The following is a 23,184-nucleotide window of genomic DNA, read 5'->3' on the forward strand; positions in this document are numbered from 1 at the left end:
ATATACCACAGTGCATGTATGGGGGTCAGAGAATAATGTTTAGGAGTTAGTTCTCTCCTTCCACCACGTGGGTCCCAGTGATTGAACTCAGGTTATCAGGCTTGGTAGCAAGTGCCTTTACCTACCCAGCCATCTCACTGAACCTAAATTATACCTTTAAAAAGAATAAAGGTGCTTAAAGAGATGACTCAGAGGTTCAGAGCACTTGTTGCTCTCCCAAGTGACCCGGGTTTAAGTGCCAATACACATTTCCAGGGGACCCAACACTCTCTTCTGGCTTCCACAGGCACCAGGCATCACATAAAAATTTTATTGTGTTTTCTTTTTATTATTATTAATTAGGTTTATTCATTTATTTTACATCCTGACCACAGTTTCCCCTCCCTCCTCTTCTCTCATTCCCTCCTGCCATCTCCCTGCTGCATCCTCTTCTCCTCTGTTTCTGTTCAGAAAGGGACAGGCCTCCCAAGAGTGTCAACAAAACATAGCATATCAAGTTAAGTTGGGACTAAGCTCCTCCCCTTGTATTAGGCTGGGCAAGGCAACCCAGTAAGAGGAATAGCCTCCTGAAAACCAGCCAAAACATTAGAGACAGGCCCTGCTCCCACCACTAGGAGTCCCACCAGTAGCTCAAGCTACACCACTGTTACACAAGCTAGGTTAGTCCCATGCAGGATCCCTAGCTGTTGGACCAGAGTCTTTAAGCTCCTGTGAGATCAGGTTAGTTGTTTCTGTTGGTTCCCTTGTGATGACCTTGACCCTTCTGGCTGGTACAGTCCTTCCTCCCTGTCTTTAATAGAATCCTCCTGGCTCAACCCAGTACTTTGCTGTGGATCTCTGCATCTGTTTCCATCAGTCACTGGATGAAGGCTCTCTGATGACAATTTCGGGATGTTACTAATATGATTGCAGGAGATGGTCAGTTCAGGCTACCTGTCCACTATTGCTAGGAGTTTTAGCTGGGGTCATCCTTGTAGATTCATGGAAGTTTCTCTTGCACCATGTTTTTACCTGGCCCCAAAAGGCTCCCCCATCAAGACACCTCTTTCATTATTCTCCCGCTCCATTCACTACCCCAACCCAATCCCTCATGTTCCCACCCCTGCTTGTTCCCCAGTCTACCCAGGGGATCTCTTCTATTTCCCCTTTCTAGGGAAATCCATGCACCCGCATCCACTATTTAGGCCCTCCTAGTTACCTAGCCTCTCTAAGGCGGTGGATTATGCATGGCTATTTTTAAAACTCAAACCATTTTGTTTGCATTCAACAGTTACATCAAGATGCCAAACCAACTTGGTGGGGTACATATAAAACAACTCTCTGAATAAAGGCTCTCATTTCCTTTTCTATCACTAACTACAGCCTCCAGGTGATTTTTGCAGTCATAGAACAGCAGAATACCAAACAAGGCTGCAGGATCTCAAAAGTCCTCCGACTATACTCTCCCATAGAACTTCTTTTTGTGAGATTCCAGCTGAATCTATAGCCTCATCACCTAGGAACAGGAGGTAACAGAGTGAAACACAGTGAGCTGGAGTTCAAAGACTTTGGTCCAGTTACAAACCGTAATTTGAAGACTTTGGATAAGTCAGGTCATCTTGTTAGGTCAAGTTATTCCAAATGAAGGAATTAGTTTATGATTAACAACCACAAAACTGTGTTCTATGTAACTGTGGGTAGTCCTTGAGACTATTTAGAGACACAAGAGTCAGGAGAGATGTCTGGTAGGTTGAGTATAGGTTCCACTGTGCCTCCTCAACCAAAATATCAGTCACTTTTACTTTTATGTGTCCGTCTTCAGGGTCAGCCTTGGTTTGAACCAGTAGTTCTAAAGCTTGATACCCTTTGAAAGCTACTTTGATTACTTATAATCAACAACATTGATTAGCATCACCTACACGTATACGTTAACATTTTTAACTGTTCATTTTAGTGGTTGAATAGGACAATGAAATTTTCATCAAGTCCTTCATTACTATATTCGTCTATTTATTTATTTATTTATTTATTTATTTATTTATTTATTGGTTTTTATGAGACAGGGTTTCTCTGTATTGTTTTGGAGACTGTCGGTCCAGCCCGGCCTCGAACTCACAGAGATCCGCCTGCCTCTGCCTCCCGAGTGCTGGGATTAAAGGCGTGCGCCACCACCGCCTGGCTACTATATTCTTCTTTAACTCTGCACTATTCACTGAACCTCACAACTATAGGACCCAGACCTACTCTCATACACCTGGAAGAAAACAAGTACAGCAGAACACTTTAAATCTGTATCCTGTGTCCTTAGGGCAGGAGATTATACATTCTCTGTACATCTGCCTGGGCCTCATCGTTCACAGTTTAGCGCCTACTGCACACTCGGGGTGGGGTCCAAAACACTTATTAAGGTCCTACCATGTTCCAGATACTGTTCTAGTCTTTAGAGATATTGTGAGAGCTGGAGAGATGGCTCAACAGTTAGCAGTACCAACTGCTGTTGCAAAAGATTTGGTTCAGCTCCCAATACCCACATCAAGTCACTCAAGTCAAGATCTCTAAGTGATCTGACACCGTCTTCTAAGGACATCTGCATACCCATGGTGCACATACACTCATGGACACATACATAAATAAATAAAATGTTTTTACTTTTTAAGAAAAAAAAGCACTTGAAATATCTGCCATCGAGACTTTACCAACTAATGAAGGGACAGGATAATAAAAAAATATAAATCAATTATGTAATGATTAAAAACAAAGTACAAGTACTATTTCATGCTCCAGTGCATGAACCCACACCCTTGAGTGTCTGGCCAGCACAAATTGGACTCAGTGAATTAAAAAAAAGAAGGCATGAAGCTGGGTAGGCAGAGGGTGGATGAAGGAGGAGTTAGGAGAAGTGTAGGAATGAATATGACCAGAGCACATGTATCCATGTATGAATTAATTAAAATAGCACTATGCTAAAGTATATTATGGAATAGGGTGATAGAGTCTTATGTGGCATTGACTATTGAGTTATAATAGTATCTCAGAGAAGATTTCAAGTAGTCTGGAAAAGAGGCAACCATTAGAGAAATGGTAAAGAGAGACCCTAGAAAAGGAAGTCTCCCTGATATGTAACTTTGGTAGATCCTACACAGGCTACTGGGGGAAATTTGTCACCAGTAGTTCTACTTGACTGAAGTCTCTATGCCACACTCTCAACCTGCCAGATAAGAACTGTACACTGTTTGCAGTGGTGTCATGACTATTATGGGCACCACCAACAGCTTACTAGTTAGATTTATGTCCTACTCCACAAGAAGGAATTTGTGATACTGTGAGCCAAGACAAAGACCTGTGGCTAGGGAGAGCAGGGCCCCATGAAGGAGAAAAGGAGGCTCGGTGACATCCTCTCAATTCTACTTCTTCAGAGATGTGCATAGCTAAGCAGTCCCAGTCAAGGTAAGGTTCCACCCATTACTATCAGGACTTCAGTATTTTGTGCAAAGTGGCTTGATAAATGGTCAGAACTGTGTGAAATGTTTTCCTGGAAGATAATCTTCCTCTGGATGGCACCACCTTTCCTTAACCCCAGCGTGAGGTTCCTAGAAAACTCGAATTTCTTGACTACAATAGTCTGACTACTAAAAGGAAAAAAGGACAGGCACCCATAGCTTGCTAGTGCCATGAACCTCCAGCATGGAGGGAAACCTCATTCCTGAAGACTACTGCAGATATTAATCCAGTCACAGTGGTTATAACTGGTAACTGGTAATGCAGCCCAACACTCAGTCATAAGTGGAAGAAAATCAGAAATCCAGTCATCACTTCCAAGACCAAAGAAGTCTTTCAGGAGAGGAATGAACTAGAGTCACTACTGGGGCCTGGATGTCCTTCTGCCAGCCTCCTGTAGCAGAACAAACTGGAAGACAGAGTTTGATGGGGAGGATGGTTTCATTCAAGCCCAACTGAGCAAACAAGGTAGAAATTATCTGCCTTGCTGAAAAGTGGTCCCTGCTTTCAAAAAGGGATGTCATCTCAGAAAGTTTTATGGGGTGATGGGAGGGAGATCTCAGCACTTGGAGAAGTTGAGTCCTTGCTTTGAGAAGTTCTTTTTTTCTTCAATTTTTAAGATTATAATTACTCCCATTGTTTCTCCCTTCCATTACTTCCTCCAGACCCTCCCACATATCCCTCCTTGCTCTTTTTCAAATTCGTGATTCCTTTTTTTTTAATGCAGTTTTATTCCTAAATATAACCTGCTCAGTCTATCCAGTGTGGCATATTGTCTGTTGCATAATTGTTTATACAATGTAGCATATGCATATTTCAGGACTGACCATTTGATAATGGATAACCAACTGGCTGCTCTTCCCTGAGAAAGATCTTTTTTTCCCACTTCCAGCATTTCTCATTTGCCTGGACTTTTTTCTGTAGGCCTCGTGGGCTCTTCACCACCACTGTGGCATTTTCTTTGGTGTCTTCCTAGCTCAGTTGACATTTGGGCTGCTTTATTGATCAGACTTTATGAGTGTAGCTTTTCACATTACCAAGACACACAGTTTCAGAGCAGACTCCCTGAGCCTCTGGCTCTTACAATCTCTCTAAATATTTCCCCTTCTAGAATATTCCCTGAGCCTTAGTAAGGGGGAGCTGTGTTGTAGATATATCCACTGGGACTGGGCTCTACAGCTCTGCATTTTGATTGGTTGTGGTTTTCTATAAGGGTCTCCATCTGTTGCAAAGAGCAGTTTCCTTGATGAGGAGTGAAGACTACACTTATCTGTGGGCATAAGGACAAATGTTTATAGATAGTTATTAGGGATTATACTGGTTTAGTAAAGTAGGGGTTACAGGTTCTCCTCCAAGATCCATGACTTCTCCAGCACTGAGTAATTGGTTAGGTCTCTAGTATCAGGCATTTCTAGTTGAGTGGGTCTTCAGTCCAGTTAGAGAACTATTGGTTACTGACAAGGTATGTGTGCCCCTACTGTGCCCTTTGTTTTTATGGTTCACAGTCATCAATGGCGTAGGACTGTTGGTTGCTTCCCTCCTTTGGAAGCTTGCAAAGCATCTTCTGGTACTATAAAAGCTAGTCCTCAAGCAGGTCAGTTTCAGCTTGGGGGCCTCTGGGTCCCAGTTCTGAAGTGCCTGGTGTCTTCTGCAATAGGGACTAAACTTCCACCCCTGGGGAGTAACCAAGGGCAATAGCAATAGGCCATATGTTTTGGGTGTCTCTTGGACAGCCCTGACCAACAACTCAAAAGAGGGCTCCTTGTGTCTGGTATTGGGAGTTCTGTTAGGTGGTCTTTTGCTCTTGCAGGGAGCATTGCCAGTCCAGATGAGAAAACTTAAACTCTGCATGTATATTTATATACAAAATTCCAAGTATTATAGTAGTTTTTTTAGATAAATGGTTAATAGTGTGATCTTTATGACTTGCTTCAGATGTCTATTGTTATTTCACTCCCTCCTCCTCTATTCATTCGTTATAGTCCAGATGTTTCTTATTCAAGCAGTTCTTTACTCAAACACAAACTCTGACCTAGATATGGCCTGGTGACTGCAAAGCCTGGGAAGAATGCCCTTGGGACAAAACAAAGCCAGCAAAGTGCAGAAGAAGAACTCAGAAAAAGGGGTTAAAGGCAGGCACTGTTTGCTTAAGTTTTGCTGGTGATGCCCTCTCTAGCAGCTAACGAAACAATATAAACAGCAATGGGAAAAGTAAAAATGATTCCTGCTTTAAGTGAACCCAGAGTCTTGTATGTCTGTCTACCATTACCTTTCTAGGTCCCTGTGCTGCTGGAGGCTGCACTGGCCATGGAATTTTCCTCCCTACCCTTCCTTAAAGACCCAGCCTTTTCTATTTCCTGAATCAAATTCTTCCAGCAGTCCTTTGAATGATTTATATGACAGAAATTTTATGACAGAAATTTTTTGTTGGAACTTTCCTTCTACCCGGACCTTCTCTGTGTCCCTGTCAGGACTGGGTGTGAGTTGGACCCTCACTAGGCTGTCAGGATGGAGACCAAGAACTCTGTAGGCTTCAAAGCTTGTTGCTTGGTGACAACTGAAGCTGGCTAGCAGGTAGCTTCTTTTTGTCCATAGATGTCCATAGACTGAAGAATTAAAAAAGCTCAGAGCAAACAAAAGCAAACTTCTGTGGCAAGCATTACAGACAACCCCCTCCTAAGGAGAGGAAGGAGGAAGGACTGCAGAGCTAAGAGACTACCTACTGGGGGGGGGGCTGAGTTTTTATTTGTTACCTCCTTTGGTAACCCTTCCTACTGTCATACTGGGCCTAAGGCATTCAAGGGTCCCTTTTGCTGAAGATATTAGGTTCCTTGCTTCTGCTCACAAACACGGAAACAGCTGCTAGATGTTAGGATCTGTCACTAAATCAAGGTGGATCTCTAGCGCCCCTTGCATTTGGGTGTCGTAATGACTTGAGATAAAGAACCTAAATAGAAGAGGAGAACCTAAAACAGAGAAAGGCAAACGGTGAGTCACCTCCTTCCTGTCTGTCTTTCCCACTGCTGCTCTGTGCTCTGGTCTTGCCCTGCTCTCTTGTCTGGCTCTGCACTCCCCCTTCCTCTCCCTCTCCCTCTTTCTCCCGTCTCTCTCTTCCTCCCTCTCCCCCTCCCTTTTCTCCCTCACCCTTGCTCTTCTTTCCCCTTTGCTCACAAAGCTTTTGCCACATTGCACAAATACAAAGCTTGCATTGTTAACTATATCAATTTTGAACGTTAAAATAGGCCACAGAAGGAAGAAGTATCACGCATCTCCCCGGACAACTACAGCCCCAAGTGGAAACGGAAAAGACTACCCCAGATAGACGAAAAGGAGGAAGGTGAGTTTCAAAGAGCTTCATTTGGACTGAGCATCAAAAGAAAGGCTGCTTCCTCCACACGCTTTGTTTTTGCCTTTTTTCCCCTACAGTATTTGGGTTGTTACACTACAAAAGTGTGGTGTAACTGTTTCCTTCAAATTAAAACCTTTCTCCCTAGAAGGGAGTTCCTAGGAATCGGGCCAGAATCTAAAACAGTTCTAAAAGTCTCAGAAAGCTGCAAGACTACGAGGCTCCTCCCAAAAGTTATAAAAGCAATATATAAACAGCTGATGACCCAGTGGAGCTATGTGCGGGTCGGACCAGAGAGCTCCAGCGACACAGTTTATGGGAGCCATCACCCATGTGGCCGTGGGCTCCCCAGTGGCGTGGCTGCCTTTGAGCTACCCATGTTCCTTCCTGTAAGTAACCCAAACAGAATCATGGGTTCACTTAAATAGACTTGGGAGGGATTGTGCCTTTGACTGCTCTCTGCACAGTATCTGGCACGCAGATGCTTGTAGCATCTACCCGGGGAAAAGCCCCACAATACCAGTAATATTTCTTTGTATTTGATCATGCTGCTCAGCTTGGTTTTTCTCGTGTGATAGTATAGTGATGGGGTATATGTGAATATGCCGTGGGACCTTGGAGTGTGAGAAAACTCAGTATGGTCTAGGATTATTCTGGAAAGCTTTCTAAAGGGAGGGAGTCATGCTGTTGGACTGGTGCCATTCTGTAGAAGGTTGTCTTCTTAAGTCAGAAGAACAGAGGCATCTTTTTAAAATTTGTCTTTGGATGTTTTGCTTTGTGAGTGTGTTTAACATACACAGAGAATCATGGGGAAGGGTTACCATACTCTGACTTCCTCCACTCTGGCACATCCCCTTGAACTGTGGGTATTGCCTCTGAAAACTTGCTTGGGTCTTCCAGGAGATTCTCTTAACTATTTTTTAAGCTAGTAATACATATTCATGTTCATGTTATTCACATACAGAATTACATAGTCAACTGAAGTTTAAAAAAAAAAAAGCAGGGATTCTTTTTTTTTTTTTATGGGCCTGAGTATGAGATCTTTGTGATCTACAAACAGTGAATTACCTAGGCCAAAGGTCCAAATAGATACAGTTTAAAACAGAGCAGATAAACAAGACAGCGGCATACACTTCAAAAAATGACTGTATTAATTTACAGTCTCACCAACAGTAGGGTCATATTGAAATTGAAACTTACATTATGACCCAGCTGAACTTCAGCCATCATTGGTAACATGCTTTGACTTTAGAAAATATATTAATGTAATCCATCACACATGAAAATGCATTTTAAAAAAATTCTAACTACCCTGATGAATCAAAAAAGGCCTTTCAAAGTTGCTCAACTTCTAACAGTGTTAAAAACAGGGAAGTGTTTCTTTTAGAAAAGAACTTCCTCAGTCAAATAGCACTCACTGAAAGAGCAAATACTGTACATTAGACACCAGGTATTCATGCACTTTTGGTGAAAAATTTAAACTAGCAATGAAGGTGAGGCCGATAAAATAGTCAATAAGTTATGTATAATCATCTCGGCTCTGAATGTGTGTTGCTGGGAAATCCTATAAAAATGAATCACAAGAATTTCTATATATCAGCCACAAGAATATATTTTAAAAGAAATATATGCATATATTTAATGATATATAATATGCACATATATATAATTATGTTGCCTGTCAGCATCAACTGACAGCAGGGAGGTGTCCATAACCCATATCACTAGCTAGGGAGCTGTTGACAGCCAATGGGTTTTGTAAGAAGGGTTGTTTTCTTTAAGTGTGTGGCCCTTGGTAGGTCTACGGTGCTGTAAAAGATGGTCCCACACCCATGAGTTTATGGGCGGTACCGTTGGATTCAGTGGGTCCACCGCAAAAAAAAATAATAAAATTAGAAACAGGGCATGAAGTTGGAAGAGGAATGGGGGGTGGATCTGAAAGGAGTTAGAAGTCACAGTGTGAGAGTGACTATGATAAAAATATATTATGTGCACTATGAAATTCTCAACAAATTAAAAAAATATAGATAAACAGATATCCCAGTGACTCACTGATTAAGAGCACTTGTTGCTCTTCTTAATCTTCCAAAGTTCCAGAGTTCAATTCCCAGCATCCACATGGTGACTCAACACCATCTGTAGTTCCAGTTCTGAGCGATCAGAGATCTCCTTAGGCACAAGACATGCAAGTAGTATACAAATATACATGCAGGAAAAACAGTTCTATAAATAAAATTAACTATATATACTGAACATACACACACACATACACACACACACACAAATAAGCATACACATGTGTGTATAGTAAATATCTACACATGTGGGAGTTATAGTTCCAAAACTCTTAAACTAATTTATAACTTCCTCATAGGAACAAATGAAAAAGAAACTGAAAAATTTTATTTTCAGTCAAAATGAAACATCAGAGAGCAATCAAGACAGTGGAACCAGAGGGATCTAGATTCTAGAAAAAAAAAAGACAAGAACAGAGTGATTAGGGATCTAAAAGAAAAGTGAAGTAAACCTTTAAAGAAGCAATGCACTTTAAATATGTCAAATACTTGACAACATAGAATTACACTCAGCAAAAATAACCCTCAGTATAAAAATAAAATAAGAGGGAAAATGCAATTTTGAGAATCTGTCACCAGAAGTTTTAAAATTATGAAGTATCATAGGTAGATGTTAAGCAGAAGAGAGAGTATCCCTAAATGATAAAACAGAAATGTAAGAAAGAATAAAAAATGAGAATCTATATAAATAAGTATTCTACAAAGTAATAATTTATAGTATATAAATAAAAATAATTGTAAAACTAAAATTGCCTGGCAATGTTAACGACAACAAGCATGTGAGATAATTCAACATAAATGTAGTATAATTTTATAAGCTCCTTCACCTCCTGGGAAATATTTAAGTGTAAATTAATTTTAGAAACTAAGTGCTATAGAGAAGGTTTGTGGAGTAATGGCATTTGCTTCTGAACCTGATGCCCTGAGTTCAGTTCCTGGAAACTACACTAGAAGGAAAGAACTGACTCTCCTTCAAATTGTCTTCTGCAGGGGGCTGGAGAGGTGGCTCAGTGGTTAAGAGCACTGGCAGTGCTTTCAGGGAACCCCAGGGGTTCAATTCCCAGCACCCACATTGCAGCTCACAGCTGTCTGTAGCTCCAGTATCAAAGGATCTGATTCCTTCACATAGACATACGTGCAGGAAAAACACCATTGTGTGTAAAGTAAAAATAAATAAATTATTTCTTAAAGAATTGTCCAAGAAAAGAAAAATCAAGGCTAACTTGGTCTATAAAGTGAGTTCCAGGGCAGCCAGGAAACAAAACAAAACAAAAAATTGTCTTCTGTTCTCCACATACACAGTGGCTTGAGAGATCATGTATGTATGCACGCAACACACACAGAGAGAGAGAGAGAGAGAGAGAGAGAGAGAGAGAGAGAGAGAGAGAGAGAGAGAGAGAGAGAGAGAGAAAGAAACTAAAAAAAGATGAAGTCAAAGGATGAAATCTCTCAAATACACTAGAAATTACTTAAGTAGCCTGTATAACTGGCACTCCAAATCCTTTAGGAAAATACAATAATTTTAAATCCGATTAACAGAGAAAAATAAAAAAGACTGAAGGAGGAACATAGACAGAGAGGACAAATAAATCCAAACAGAAAGGTGAAGGTATGCAGGTGTGTTGATAATGTCAAATTCAGATGAGAAAATTCCTGGTGGGAAAAATAAGTTGTGTGGGACTACTGTGTCCCAGTAGAAAACTCTTGAAAGTATAGATGAATTTTTAAAATTACTTTGAATACATTTAAGGATGGTGAAAATCAATCAAATTAAAACTAAAAATTCGCAAACTCTGGAGGAAACTGGGTCCCTGAGGAAGGGAGTCATGCTGGTGGGAGCTACATGGTCTTTTTCCTCAGCCAATTAACCTGTGTCCATCAGCCTTGATCCCTTGAAGTAACCCACAAAACTATAGAAAATTGTGACCTTGAAGGTAATACAAGAATCAAAGGTGGTTGGAGGGGAAGGGAGGCATGTTTGAGGGGTACTCCCAAGAGAAAATCTGAAACAGGAAGTACCTGGAGAGAAGGTGGTTGGTCTTGTGTCCTTGACTGGGTGCTCAGCGACACCACAGGGCCTCGAGGAAATCAGCCCACCTGACAGACAAGGGATGTCATTTGTGACCCACTGTAAGGAACCATTTTGCAGTTTGTAGTCTAAGAAAACTGAGAGACTTGGTTATGGCCAGACTGGCACCAGTGCCACCCATTCCTCCACTTCAGCCCTCTCAAGTACCTGTGGCCAATAAAGATTCATGTTTAAAAAACAACAACAACAACATAATCAGGCACATAGACTTAAGTCTATATACATCCGAACAAGGCAGAGGACTTAGTGTCTATTACTAGAGTCATTATTACAGATTAACAGTAACAAAGTCTGGCAGGCATTTGCAGTAAAATATCCAACCACTCCAGTATTTATGAAAGCCTTTGTTTATGTAGAGAACTGTTTATGAAAACTCATAGAAGCTTCCCTGGACTTGCAATAATTCATATGTTCATAAAATGACAAAAAGGTTGAAATGTAGAATGTGGGGCTGCATAAATGGCTCAGTTAGTAAAATGCTCACCACACAAGTATGGAGAGCTGAATATTCGTTCCAGAATTCATGTAAAAATCCCAGCATGGTAGCACATACCTTAAAGCCCAGACCTGGGAAGGAAGAGAGAAGAGGATCCCTGAGGCTTGCTGGCCAGCCAGTCTAACCAAATGAGCAGATCCATTGAGAGACCTTGTCCAAAAAAATAAAACAGATCAGAGAAAGGCACCAAACATTGACCTCTGCTGTCCACATGTACCCACATGCACAACCACGTGCTCATGAACACACGCACACACACACACACAGTTTGTTGGATGTATCCATAAAATGGAATCCTGTTCAATAATTAAAAGAAACAAAGAACTGACAAATGTCACAATGATGATGGATCCTCAAAAGCAGTTCACTAATAGTATATTATAGGCTAAGTGTTTTGGCACATTCTTAATTCCATCACTCAGGAGGCAGAGGCAGATGGATCTCTGAGGGTTTGAGACCAGCCTAGTCTACATAGCAAGTCCCATGCTAACCAGGACTACACAGTGAGAGTTTGTCTCAAAACACAAACAAAAAGAGACTGGACTGGTGGAAAACACCAATCTCTGGAGCCCCTACATTCTACTGATGCAAACAAATCAGGTAAGGCAGAATATAAACCAGGAGATATAAGTAAAGTGGTTCAAGCCCTTATAACTCTGTACAAAAGACAGATAGTTATAGTTATGGTTTTCACTAGTTATGATAAAAAATAAGTTATGTACAAAACTTTAGACTCACAAGGATAAGATATATGATAGAATATTTTCATTAAATTTAGTCCAATGTTAGTTATTTCTAGCTATAGTTCTTACTTGATATATCAACTGTTTTGATATATATATATATATACATATATATTCTTACTATGTTAAAGTTAAAGCCTTTTGTTTCATTTGGACAGAAAAGAGATGATGAGGGAGTTTCCTTCCGTATGCTTTTAATATTTGTTTCTCTTACTGGTTGATGAATAAAACACCAATTGTACAGCAGCAAGGCAGGAAGTATAAGCAGGCCTACCAGACTAGGAGAATTCTGGGAAGAGGAAGGGAGATAAAAGCTGCCAGGGAGACACCATGTAGCTGTCGATGAAGAAAGGGGACCAGACATCACCAGTAAGCCCGAGACCATGTGAAAATACATAGATTAATAGATATGAATTAATAATTAAGAGAGGGATAGCCAATAAGAAGGCTGAGCCATTGGCCAAACAGTTTCTAATTAACATAAGCCTCTGTGTATTTATTTGGGACTAAACGGCTGTGGGACCAGGTGGGACAGAAAGCACCATCTACACAGCACTGACTGATCTTCCAGAGGACCCAGATTAGTGTCTCAGAACCCACAAAGTGGCTATCTGTAACTCCAGTTCCAGAGGATCCAACATATCCCTTTGGGCTCTATGTGTACTGCATATACACAGTACATGCAGGAACACACGCACATAAATAAAAATAAATAAATCTCAACAAAGAAAAAACATACACAAATGAATTTATTATGTGCATTATCATATGTAGCCCAAGAAAAGTCCATCTGTTTAAGAACCCAAACTCGGATCTGTGTTTTTCAGTGACCAGACACATGGCAGTCAGAAGGGAGGGCCATAGCTGATTGAGAAATGGCATAATAATAACAAGTTAGTGTCGAGTGAAGTAGCTACACAGACATAAGCATTTCTCAACATTCTTGGAACTTTGTATTTAGATGCATGTATGTTTATTATATGTAAATTACACCCTACTAAAATGTTAGTTTTTTGTGATGATTTTTCATGTTTTGTAATTTTTTGAAATGAAGAAATATGGAGGCAATCTCAAATGGTATTCAAAAATTATGGCAAAAATCCATAGACATCTTCCTGTATGCAGAGACACTATCAGCATTTGAATAAGAGCTATCAACTTCAGCCCTAAAGAGAGCAAGTTGTTCACTAGGCATCACAGCTTGATATTACTATTAATTTCCCCTCCCTTGACTGTTTACTTATTTATTTTTTCTCAATATATGCTTTTATTTAAATTAGAAACGTGAATGTTACACATGTCAGTCCCAGCACCCTCTCCCACCCCTCCTCCCTTGTCCCTCCACCAGCCCTCCAGCCCCCCACATCATTCCCCAGGGAGGGTGAGGCCCTCCTTGGGGGGGATCTCTAAACTCTGTCATTTCATCCTGGGCAGGACCTAGGCCCTTCCCCATGTGTCCAGGCTGAGAGAGCATCCCTCTATTTGGATTGGGCTCCCAAAGCTCATTCATAAACCATGATAAACACTGATCTACTACCCAAAGCCCTAGTGATTTCTGTGGCCTCCTCCCTGGATCAGTCCCCTGTTGGCCTCTCAGCCATCAGTCTGGGATTCAAGCGCTCCCCCTTATCCTGTCAGATGTCTTTGTGGGTTTCATCATCATGGTCTTGACCCCTTTGCTCATCCATCTCTGTCACTAGGTTCCAGGAGTTCAGTTCAGTGTTTAGCTGTGGGTATCTGTCTTTGTTTCCATCAGTCCCTGGATGAAGGTTCTAGGATGGCATGTAGGGTAGTCATCAACCCTATCATCAAGGATGGGCTATTAGTGTAGTCTCTCCACTATTGTTTAGTTTGCCAGTTGGTGTTATCCTTTTAGATCTCTGGAGATCTCACTAGTGTCAGCTCTCTCCTCAAGCCTATAATGACTTGATCTATTATGGTATCTCTCATCCTGCTCTCCTCTATTCTTACCTCAACTCAACCTTCCTGCTCCCCCATGCCTTCTTCGCCCCTCCTCTTATCCCCCTCTCTTTTTTTGGTTCCCTCTCCCCTCGCCCGATGTTCCCAATCTGTTCAGGAGATCTTGCCTCATTCCACCTTCTCTGGGGTATCATGCATCTCTCTTGGAAACCTCCTTGTTTCCCAGACTCACTGGCACTGGGATTGTAGGCTGACACTCCCCTGATCCATATCTAAAATCCATATATGAGTGAGTACATATCATGTTTGTCTTTTGTGTTTTGGTTACCTCACTCAGGATGGTTTCCTCTAGTGCCATCCATTTGCCTGTAAATTTCAAGATTCTATTGTTTTTCTCTGCTGAGTAGTACTCCATTGTGAAAATGTACCACATTTTCTCTATCCACTCTTAAGTTGTGGGGCATCTAGGTTGCTTCCAGGATCTAGCTATTACATATAATGCTGCTATGAACATAGTGGAACATACATCCTTGTTGTGTGAATGGGCATCTTTGGGGTATATGCCTAAGAGTGGAATTGCTGGGTCTTGTGGTAGACTCAGACCCATTTTCCTGAGGAATCTCCATACTGATTTCCATAGTGGCTGTACTAGTTGGCACTCCCACCAGCAGTGGAGGAGTGTTCCCCTTTCTCCACATTCTCTCCAGCACAAACTGTCATTGGTGTTTTTGATTTTCACCATTCTGACAAGAGTAAGATGATATCTCAGAGTTGTTTTGATTTGCATCTCCCTAATGGCTAAGGATGTTGAGCACTTTCTCAAGTGTCTCTCAGCCATTTTATACTCCTCAATTGAGAATTCTCTATTTAGATCAGTCCCCTGCTTTTTAGTTGGATCCTTTAGTGTTTTGGAGACTTGCTTCTTGAGTTCTTTGTAAATTTTGGAGATCAGTCCTCTGTCAGATGTGGGGCTAGTGAATATCTTTTCCCAATCTGGGGGGTGCCTTTTTGTCTTGATGACTGTGCCCTTTGCCTTACAGAAGCTTCTCAGTTTCAGGAGGTCCCATTTATTAATTGTCAATCTCAGTGTCTGTGCTACTGGTGTTATGTTCAGGAAGCAGTCTTCTGTTCCAATTCATTCAAGGGTACCTCCCACTTTCTCTTCTAAGAGGTTCAGTGTGGCTGGATTTATGTTGAGGTCTTTGATCCATTTAGACTTAAGTTTTGTGCATGGCAATAGACACACCCTACTAAGATGTTAGTTTTTTTTAACCAAGGCAATCTATAAGCAGTAAGTTGGAAATACCCCTTTACCAAGCAGCAATAGCAATGGCAAGAAAAGGAATATGAATTAAAAAGATACTGACCTCCAGATACAGTCAGCCTTCACCACTGGGTGTGGCATGAGGAAGTGGGTAAACAAATAGCAGTAGCTGAAACAAGAAAATATAACGAGATTTCATTTCTCCTCTTGTAACTATCTACTCAGGTTTTCTCTTGAGAGCTTGTGGAGTGATGGACCCTCCCCTGAAATAGATCAATAGAGTGAACCTCTGTGTTCACTATCCCCTTAAGTGTGGTCCAGCTATGTCTCTAACTATGAGTACCAACAACAGATCTGTTGTGGCATACTCACCAGAGAAGACTACTATGACACTGGTTTAAGCCAGTAGAACATCTTTATTAGCTGGGTATTTGGGATCCTAGTGTAGCCCCGAGCTTTGCTTGGGATAATCTTTTAAGCACAAAATCATATCCATGGTCGATATATTTTAACTAATAAGAACAGATAGTCAGTTAGCCAAGTAGTATCAACGTATATTTAGAGACTTTCCCAGAGCTATAGACTTCAATGAATTAAGTCTTTGTTTCAGTTTTGACAGGCAATGCTGTCTACTTGCTGAGTTTTGTGGCCAGAATGGTACCTCTGTTGTAAGGTATTCACTAGAGACGACCTCTCAGACACAGGGTTAATCCAGTGGAAAGTATTTACTAGCCTGCTGGCAAATTCACTGGGTGCTAAGGTTCCCAGTGTAACACTGAGCCTTTCTCAGGGTGAGCTCTTAAGCACACACACACACACACACACACACAAAACCCAACAACAACAAAGTCCTGTGTTGACATACTTCAGTTAAGAAGAACAGTTAGCCAAAAGCAGAACTACAGAAGCCAAAAAGCAAGGTTTGTAGAGTTTGAGGCTTTCCCAGGACTGTATGGATTATTATGGATTAGGCCTTTGTTTTAGTTTTGGCATGTGGTGCTATCTGCATGATGAGTTTTACAGTCTGAATGGTACTTCCATCATGGAGTCAATTGTGCTAAGGTCTGGGGGCCTAGTAGGGTCTGGGGTTCTGTTTACGTCCCTTCCCCACTGGCCTGAGTGAATGAGTCAAATCATGGACTCATCATGTTGTAGTTTAAGATGCAGGCTCTCTGTTAGTCTAGTTAGAATGAGAGTTAAAGGCCTGTCAGGGCTGATAGCAGGGTCAGGGGATACGATACCAAGAGAACAGACTGGTGCCAACTATCTCACTTATATCTTTGTCTTTTTCTCTTTTTGAGTGCTTTTTTTCAACCGTGGCAAGACTTTTTACAAATTGTAAATTAGCATAGATCAATTAGCATAGAAATTACAGGGTTTTTTTCCAGACACACACACACACAGTTTCCTTTATCTTTTGAGGAGTCTAAGCCTTTTCAATTTTGTAGAATCGTTTTTTTGCAAGGGAATCTAAATATTGTTTTAAATCAGAAACAGAAACTTTTAAAACCTCGAGATCCTGATCAACCTGTCTACTTAGTTTGGAAGGTATCAGAAAAGGCACATTTACTTAAACCATTGGAATATACCCATTAGGTGGTCTCGGGCTCTGTAATATTGTTTTTGTCCAGATGAATTAAACCATAAGGCAGAATAGCAGACATCAGAACAAGGGGAAGTGAGTAGGTTAAGTCCTCTAATTTTAATTTGTAGTACCCCCAGTCACAGTGTTTTGTCAGTCGATGGGCTGACAGTATGGTTTATTGTTTATGTAGCACAAGGGCCAGGTGTCATATCATAGCCAGCAATCCTGGCCAAATTCTGGCTGGGAATAATGAACTCTATCCGCACAGTCCCTTCCTGTGGCATGCTGTCTGATTTCCCAGGTTTTTCCTGTTTCCCAAAGGCCAGAACCTTTCCTAAGGAATCTCAATTTTACAAACCCGTTTTGTTGTTGTTGTTGTTTTGTTTTTTGCAGTGAAAACTCCCTTGTTCCTGGCAGTTAGGGAACCCAGTCACAGGGTGCACATAGAATTGTAAACTCCGAATTCCTATATCAAAAGATAAGCCCCCGTATGTTTCCTTTCTCCAGTACAGCTAGATATTTAAAGTGGGCATCAGTGAGCAAAGTCAAGAAGAATACAGGCTGCTGGTCTACACTAGAATACCTTCCCTCTGTCTGTCTTCCTCAGTTCCCAGAGCCAGGCCAGAGGGCTGTGAGTGCTGAACCATAACCCTGAATTCATACCAAACACAAGTCAGGGGAAGATAGAGGAATCAATAAAACCTTAATTTCAATAGGCCCTTAGTCTGGGAGACAGTCCATCTGACGGCAGTGTCTGTGACTTCTACCATACCTGGGTGTGGTAGATCCATGATAGAACGCCAAGTACCCTCATTGCTGTAGAGGTGGGGAGGATCCCCTTGTAGGGTCCTCTTCAGATTAGTTCCAGCACCCCTTTGGCTGCTCACTTGGCCCAGACAGTATCATTGGACTGGAACAAGAGAAAACTTGTGGTGACTTGGAGGTCAGCTGGGTCTCTCCCAGACCCTTTATGGAGGACTGTGGTGCCTGTAGTGACTTGAGAGAGAAACTGCTGTCCTCTGAGCCTGGGAGGCAATGGGGGGCGGTGTCTTCCAAACATAATCTCATGCAGGAGGGGTAAATCCCTCCTATATGGGGTACAGGGGGCCAAAGCAAAGGAAGGAGGCCTATCCATTCTTTGATGGACTCCAGTCAGAGTTTTGTTAGAGGTTGTTTAAGGTCTTGTTTATTTTTGTTTGACCTGGCCAGCACTCTGAGGTCTATTTGTGCAATGAATTTGTCAACCTATGTCTAACACTTTAGCTATTAATTGAGAGGGTTGAGCTATGAAAGTCAGGTCATTGTCAGACCCCAATGCTAGGCAGAGGCTGTCAAGGCACCAGTTCCTGAAGGAACCTTTAAGCTACTATATAGGAGCAGTTTTAGTCTGGACAGGGAACACTTCTTCCCATGTGGGAAAGGTATCTACAAAAACTAGCAAGTACTTTTATCCTCACCCAGCAGGCTGTTTTCCCAGTCAGTTTTCTCAGAGTTCGCTGGGATATTGGGCCCTCATTCTGACCCATTCCTGGGTAAGGGCTCTCTGATTTTGGATTCACTTGAGCACAAACCTGGCATTTATCTGGCTGGGACATTCCACACCAGGCTGTCCAATCTAGGTATAACATACCTTGGTCTGAGCAACTCAGAAAGGTTTGTGGACCCCGGATGGGTGTCAGTTACCAGAGTCCTGGCAATTGTTTCTGGAAGAATGATCTTCCCTTGGTGTCCTCTTATCTATCCATTTGCCCTGTCCTTTTCTTTTTCTCTTCTTTTCTTTTCTTCTTTTCTTTACCATGGAATCTCACATAGCGCCGGGTCGAGTCATGTCATGAGAATATCACTAGGCTCTACTGTCTTTAGGACCATTTGCCAGGCAGCCAGGTCAGCGATCAGCCATGGAGGACAGCAATTCATAGGGGAAGCAAAATAGTCTCTAGGAGGGCCAAGATATTTTAATGTCCTTTTCTCAGTGGTGAGAAGACCTCTTTCTATGAATCACATCATGGACATAGCAGGCAGTAAAAGCATGCTGACTGATAGTCGCTTATTGTGGTGGACTTTCCTCTCCCCAATTTGAGAGCCTGGGTCAAATCAATCAGTTCTGCTCTGTATCTGGCTTGGGCCCAAATTGTTTCAGTTAAAATAACTACTGCAGCTCCCATGTACCTGGCTTCAGTCTTCATCTCATGACAGTCATGGATGAGCACCTGGATCATCAGGCAAAAGTGTAGCTGAATTGACAGTGTGGTGGGTTTCTTAAACCAGACTCAAGGGTAAGCCAGAAACGCGGCCTGGTACTGGGTCCCACAGTCATTAGACAGCCAGCATTCTAATAACTTCTCGGAGAAGGGCTTCAACCACATCTTGGGGTGCTGTGAGTATAAGATCTTGACCTAGAGTTAACTTTTCTCTCATTAAACTAGTTGCAGCTTCCATAGTTCTTAGACAGGTGAGCCATCCTTTGACTGCAGGGTCCGATAGTTTGTACAGGTATATCATAGAGCATTTCCATGACCCCAAAGTTTGGGTTAAAACCTCTTTTGTCTTTTGTTTCATCTCAATCCAGATTAAGGGTTGAGTTGCCCTCCTTTCCCGCCCCCACATCCCCACCCCACTTTATGCTAGTGTATAGAGGACTGTAACCTCCTTCTAGGTCTATCCATTTCAAAAGATAGGTTGACTCACCTCTGCCAATGAGAGGTTGAAGAATGCATCTTTTGGGTCCAAGACAGTGTACAGCTGTTTCTCTGAAAGAATCAGGTTCATGAGAATAGGAGGTCCCAGGTTTCTTCACAGGCAGGAGAGCTATAATTTGGGGTGACTGGCAGGACACCCAGATGTCTATCTGTACAAGCCAGGCAATATAGACTGCAATTTTCCTTTTTGTTTGAGGGTCATTGGGTACTGTTTAATCTGGACGGGAGTAGCTGAATTGACTAGTAGAACAATTATTGGAGGTTGGTGTTGGGCCAGTCCTGGGGGGTTGGTTTCTGCCCATACCCCCAGGAATCTTTGTTGTAAATCTGAGAGACATTCCAACTGTGTCTTTTGATTGGAGACAGAGCTTTCACCTAGGAGATATTCTTCTGACAGAGAGTGAGACACCAACATTTTTCTGGGTATCTGTAGGTCTGTGTTGTATCTTCAGAGAAGGTGATGGTGGCTTTCAGTTTATGCGAAAGGTCTTGTCTTAGTTCTCTTGTTAAACACCCTTTGAGTTACCTCCAGCAACTGGGACCTCCTTATACCTTTAATTTGTTTCAACTTTTACAACTTTTTTCTAATACCTGGTGCTGACTGGGTGACAAAGGAAATCTTTTTAGCAGCTATTTAATCTTTCTTTTAAAATAAATTGCTTAAAGCCCCCTTGGTCAGTTCTGGACCGAAGGGAAAATCTATTCTGTCCAGGCTGTGTTGCCTGACAGCCGTCCTCTTGCCCAGGCCAGGAGCAGTTTGCTTGCTTGCTTGCTTTGATTTTTTTTGTTTGTTCATTTGTTTTTTACTTTTTTTTTTCAGAGAATGGTGGGTTGTATGAATCACTGGTTGAAAACAGATACAAATTATGAAAAACAAAGGAGTGGAACTTTCTCTTTTCCTTCCCCTTCCCTGGGACTGCTCAGAGCAGGCATGGAACAAAGCAGAGGGGATGTTCACCTGGGAGAACCATTTCCTCCTCTCGGTGTGCATTGCCCTTAGATGACAGTGGGGTTAAGAGGCCAGGCCCCTCCTCACCTCTACACAGAGACCAACCCTGACTGCTAGCAGGAGTCAAGCAACAAAGGAAGCAACACTCCTGCTCCTGGAGTGGAACAGGTTTGGGGGTTCCCAGAGTCAAAGGGATTCAGATCCCCAAAAGGCCTTACACCAGGCGGAGGGAGGGTCTCACACCAGAGAAAACCAGTGGATACAGGGAAACAAAACTTATAGAAAGCATACAAAGACATAGAGAGAGAGAGAGACAATAAATACAAGAGAGAGAGAGAGAGAGACAGAGAGACAGAGAGAGAGAGAGAGAGAGAGACAGAGAGAGAGAGAGAGAGACAGAGACAGAGAGAGAGAGAGAGAGAGAGAGAGAGAGAGAGAGAGAGAGAGAGAGAGAGAGAGAAAGAGAGAGGATAAAAACAACCTAGGGTGGCCACCACATCTGAGCAGACAGAGGGATCTAGTGATGTCTCACATCAAGAGGCAGTAGCAGTTACAGAAAGCTTTGTAACAGAGACAGCCCTCTGGGAGACAGACTTCAGTGAATCAGCTCAGCTTTATTCTAGACTATAAAGATATATGGGATTGGGGAGCCTGGGGACAAACACTAGTTTGCATTAAGTGGCATCCCCCATCACAAGACTTTGTATGTGGCAGTAGGGTCCTATCAAAATGGCTACAACACTCCCCTGATTTACCATGTGGGTTATCAGGGGAAGAGCATTTGGAGGTATCTGTGCCAAGGGTCACCGTTGAGATAAGTCAGGCAACCTTGGCCTACAGATATCCTCCAGATAAGGCTGGGTAGAGATCAGGAAACTTTCACTGAGGGGAGGGAGTCCTCGAAGTTGCCAGCCTTAGAGAAAACTGCCAGGCTATGGCAGACTGCAAGCTCTGATAGGCAGGTCCTTCCAACACCAGGGTCTTGAGGTCTGGGCTCTGGGACCTCAGTGGTATCTCCAGAAATGTTGTGTGGTAGTCAGCAGAGAAAACTGCTGCTCAGACATGGGTTTAAGCCAATAGAAAGTCTTTATTAGCTGACCAATGACTATACTGGATGTTCAAGATCCCAGTGTAGCACTGAGCCCTTCTCAAGTGAGCTTTTAAGCACACACACACACACACACACACACACACACACACACACAAAGTCCTGGACTGACATACTTCAATTAACAAGAACAGTTATCCAGAAGCAGAACTATAGAAGCCAAAAAGCAAGGTTAGTACACTTAGAGACTTTCCTAGAACTGTGGACTTTGATGGATTAGGCCTTTGTTTTTGTTTTGGCTGGTGGTGCTATCTACATGCTGAGTTTTACAGCCTGAATGGCACTTCCATCATGGAGTCAGTTGTGCTAACATCTGCAGCCCTGTTACACTCCCCACTGGTCTTAGTGAATGAGTCAAATTGTGGATTCAAATAGTTGGATGTCTTAGTTATGGCTTCTATTATTTTGACAAGACACCATGACCATGGAAACTCTTACAAGGAAAACATGTCATTGGGGTGGCTTGCTTACAGTTTCTGAGATTCAGTCCATTATCATCATGGCAGGGAACATGGAGGCATGCAGACAGACATGGTGCTGGAGTAGTAACTGAGAGTCCTACATCTTGCAGGCAACAGGAAGTCAATTGAGTGTCACATTGAGTGAAGCTGGAGCAAAAGAGACCTCAAGGCCCATCCCCATAGAGACACACTTCCTTCAACAAAACCACACCTATTCCAACAAGGCCAGTCCTCCTAATAGTGCCACTCCCTATGAGATTATGGGGACCAATTACATTCAAAATACCACAGGTTATTAATTTTACTGAGTTGATACATAGTTTGTAAGATACAAGAATCAGCGTTAATTCAATCAGAGTAGTTAGTTAGGAGGAACAAAAGAATAGAGACTAGTACCAATTATCTGATGTATGTCTTTGTTTCTCTTTTTGAGTTTTTTCCAATCACGGCAATGTTTTTTTCTAATTACTCTTGATCAGTTAACATAGAAACAACAGGTTTCTCCCAAAGCCATAATTTCCCTTATCTCATGAGAAGTAAGTCTAAGTCTCTCCAATTTTGTGAGTTCACTTCTTTTGTGGGACCACTTCTGCAAGGGAATCTAACTGTTGTTCTAATTCAGAAATAGAAACTCACTATACCTCTAGGTCCTGATCAGCCTTTCTACTTAGTTTTGTAAATTTGTATCTCCCATGATCTATGGCTGTTGAGACTGCTATGCTGGCTCCAACTAGGAATGAAATGAGGACAGGCACAGCTCTTTTTTTTAATAGTCCAGGATCCATATTAAAATGTACCCCCCTTCCCATTATATAGGTATACCTAGGACCGAATGTGTACTAAGATGCATAGAAGGCATTTCTCAGTTTGGAAAGCATCAGAAGAGGCATATTTAGTCAGCCCTTTAGTACACACCCATCAAGTAGTCTCAGAGGCCAAGATATTGCTATTGCCAAGATGAGCTAACCCACA

The 23,184-nt window shown here is 42.1% G+C and overlaps 1 protein-coding gene and 1 long non-coding RNA gene across 11 annotated transcripts in view; one reads left to right on the forward strand and one right to left on the reverse strand.

Annotated features, from left to right (window-relative positions):
- Window positions 1-23,184, reverse strand: part of LOC106021090 — a 46,555-nt gene that overhangs the window by 6,357 nt on the left and 17,014 nt on the right. The window contains exons 3-5 of the long non-coding RNA XR_005870404.1: window positions 15,514-15,579; window positions 11,541-11,633; window positions 10,918-10,995 (exon numbers count right to left, since the gene is read on the reverse strand). This is a non-coding gene — a long non-coding RNA (uncharacterized LOC106021090). The remainder of the gene's footprint in view (window positions 1-10,917; window positions 10,996-11,540; window positions 11,634-15,513; window positions 15,580-23,184) is intronic.
- Window positions 6,309-23,184, forward strand: part of LOC101844186 (NXPE family member 1) — a 34,890-nt gene continuing 18,014 nt past the window's right edge. For 4 of the 10 annotated variants that reach the window (XM_040730206.1, XM_040730209.1, XM_021226774.2 and 1 more), the window contains exon 1: window positions 6,520-6,814. Coding sequence is in view for 2 of the 10 variants with exons in the window: in XM_040730204.1 (XP_040586138.1) it covers window positions 7,100-7,212 (113 nt within the window). In the remaining 8 variants the exon portion in view is untranslated. Of the gene's footprint in view, window positions 6,466-6,519; window positions 6,815-7,076; window positions 7,213-23,184 lie in introns of those variants that run through there. The other 6 variants (XM_013112917.3, XM_040730207.1, XM_040730208.1 and 3 more) reach the window with 4 other exon arrangements.

The sequence above is a fragment of the Mesocricetus auratus genome, unplaced genomic scaffold (assembly GCF_017639785.1).
Source record: "Mesocricetus auratus isolate SY011 unplaced genomic scaffold, BCM_Maur_2.0 Super-Scaffold_100022, whole genome shotgun sequence".
NCBI classification, from domain to species: domain Eukaryota; kingdom Metazoa; phylum Chordata; class Mammalia; order Rodentia; family Cricetidae; genus Mesocricetus; species Mesocricetus auratus.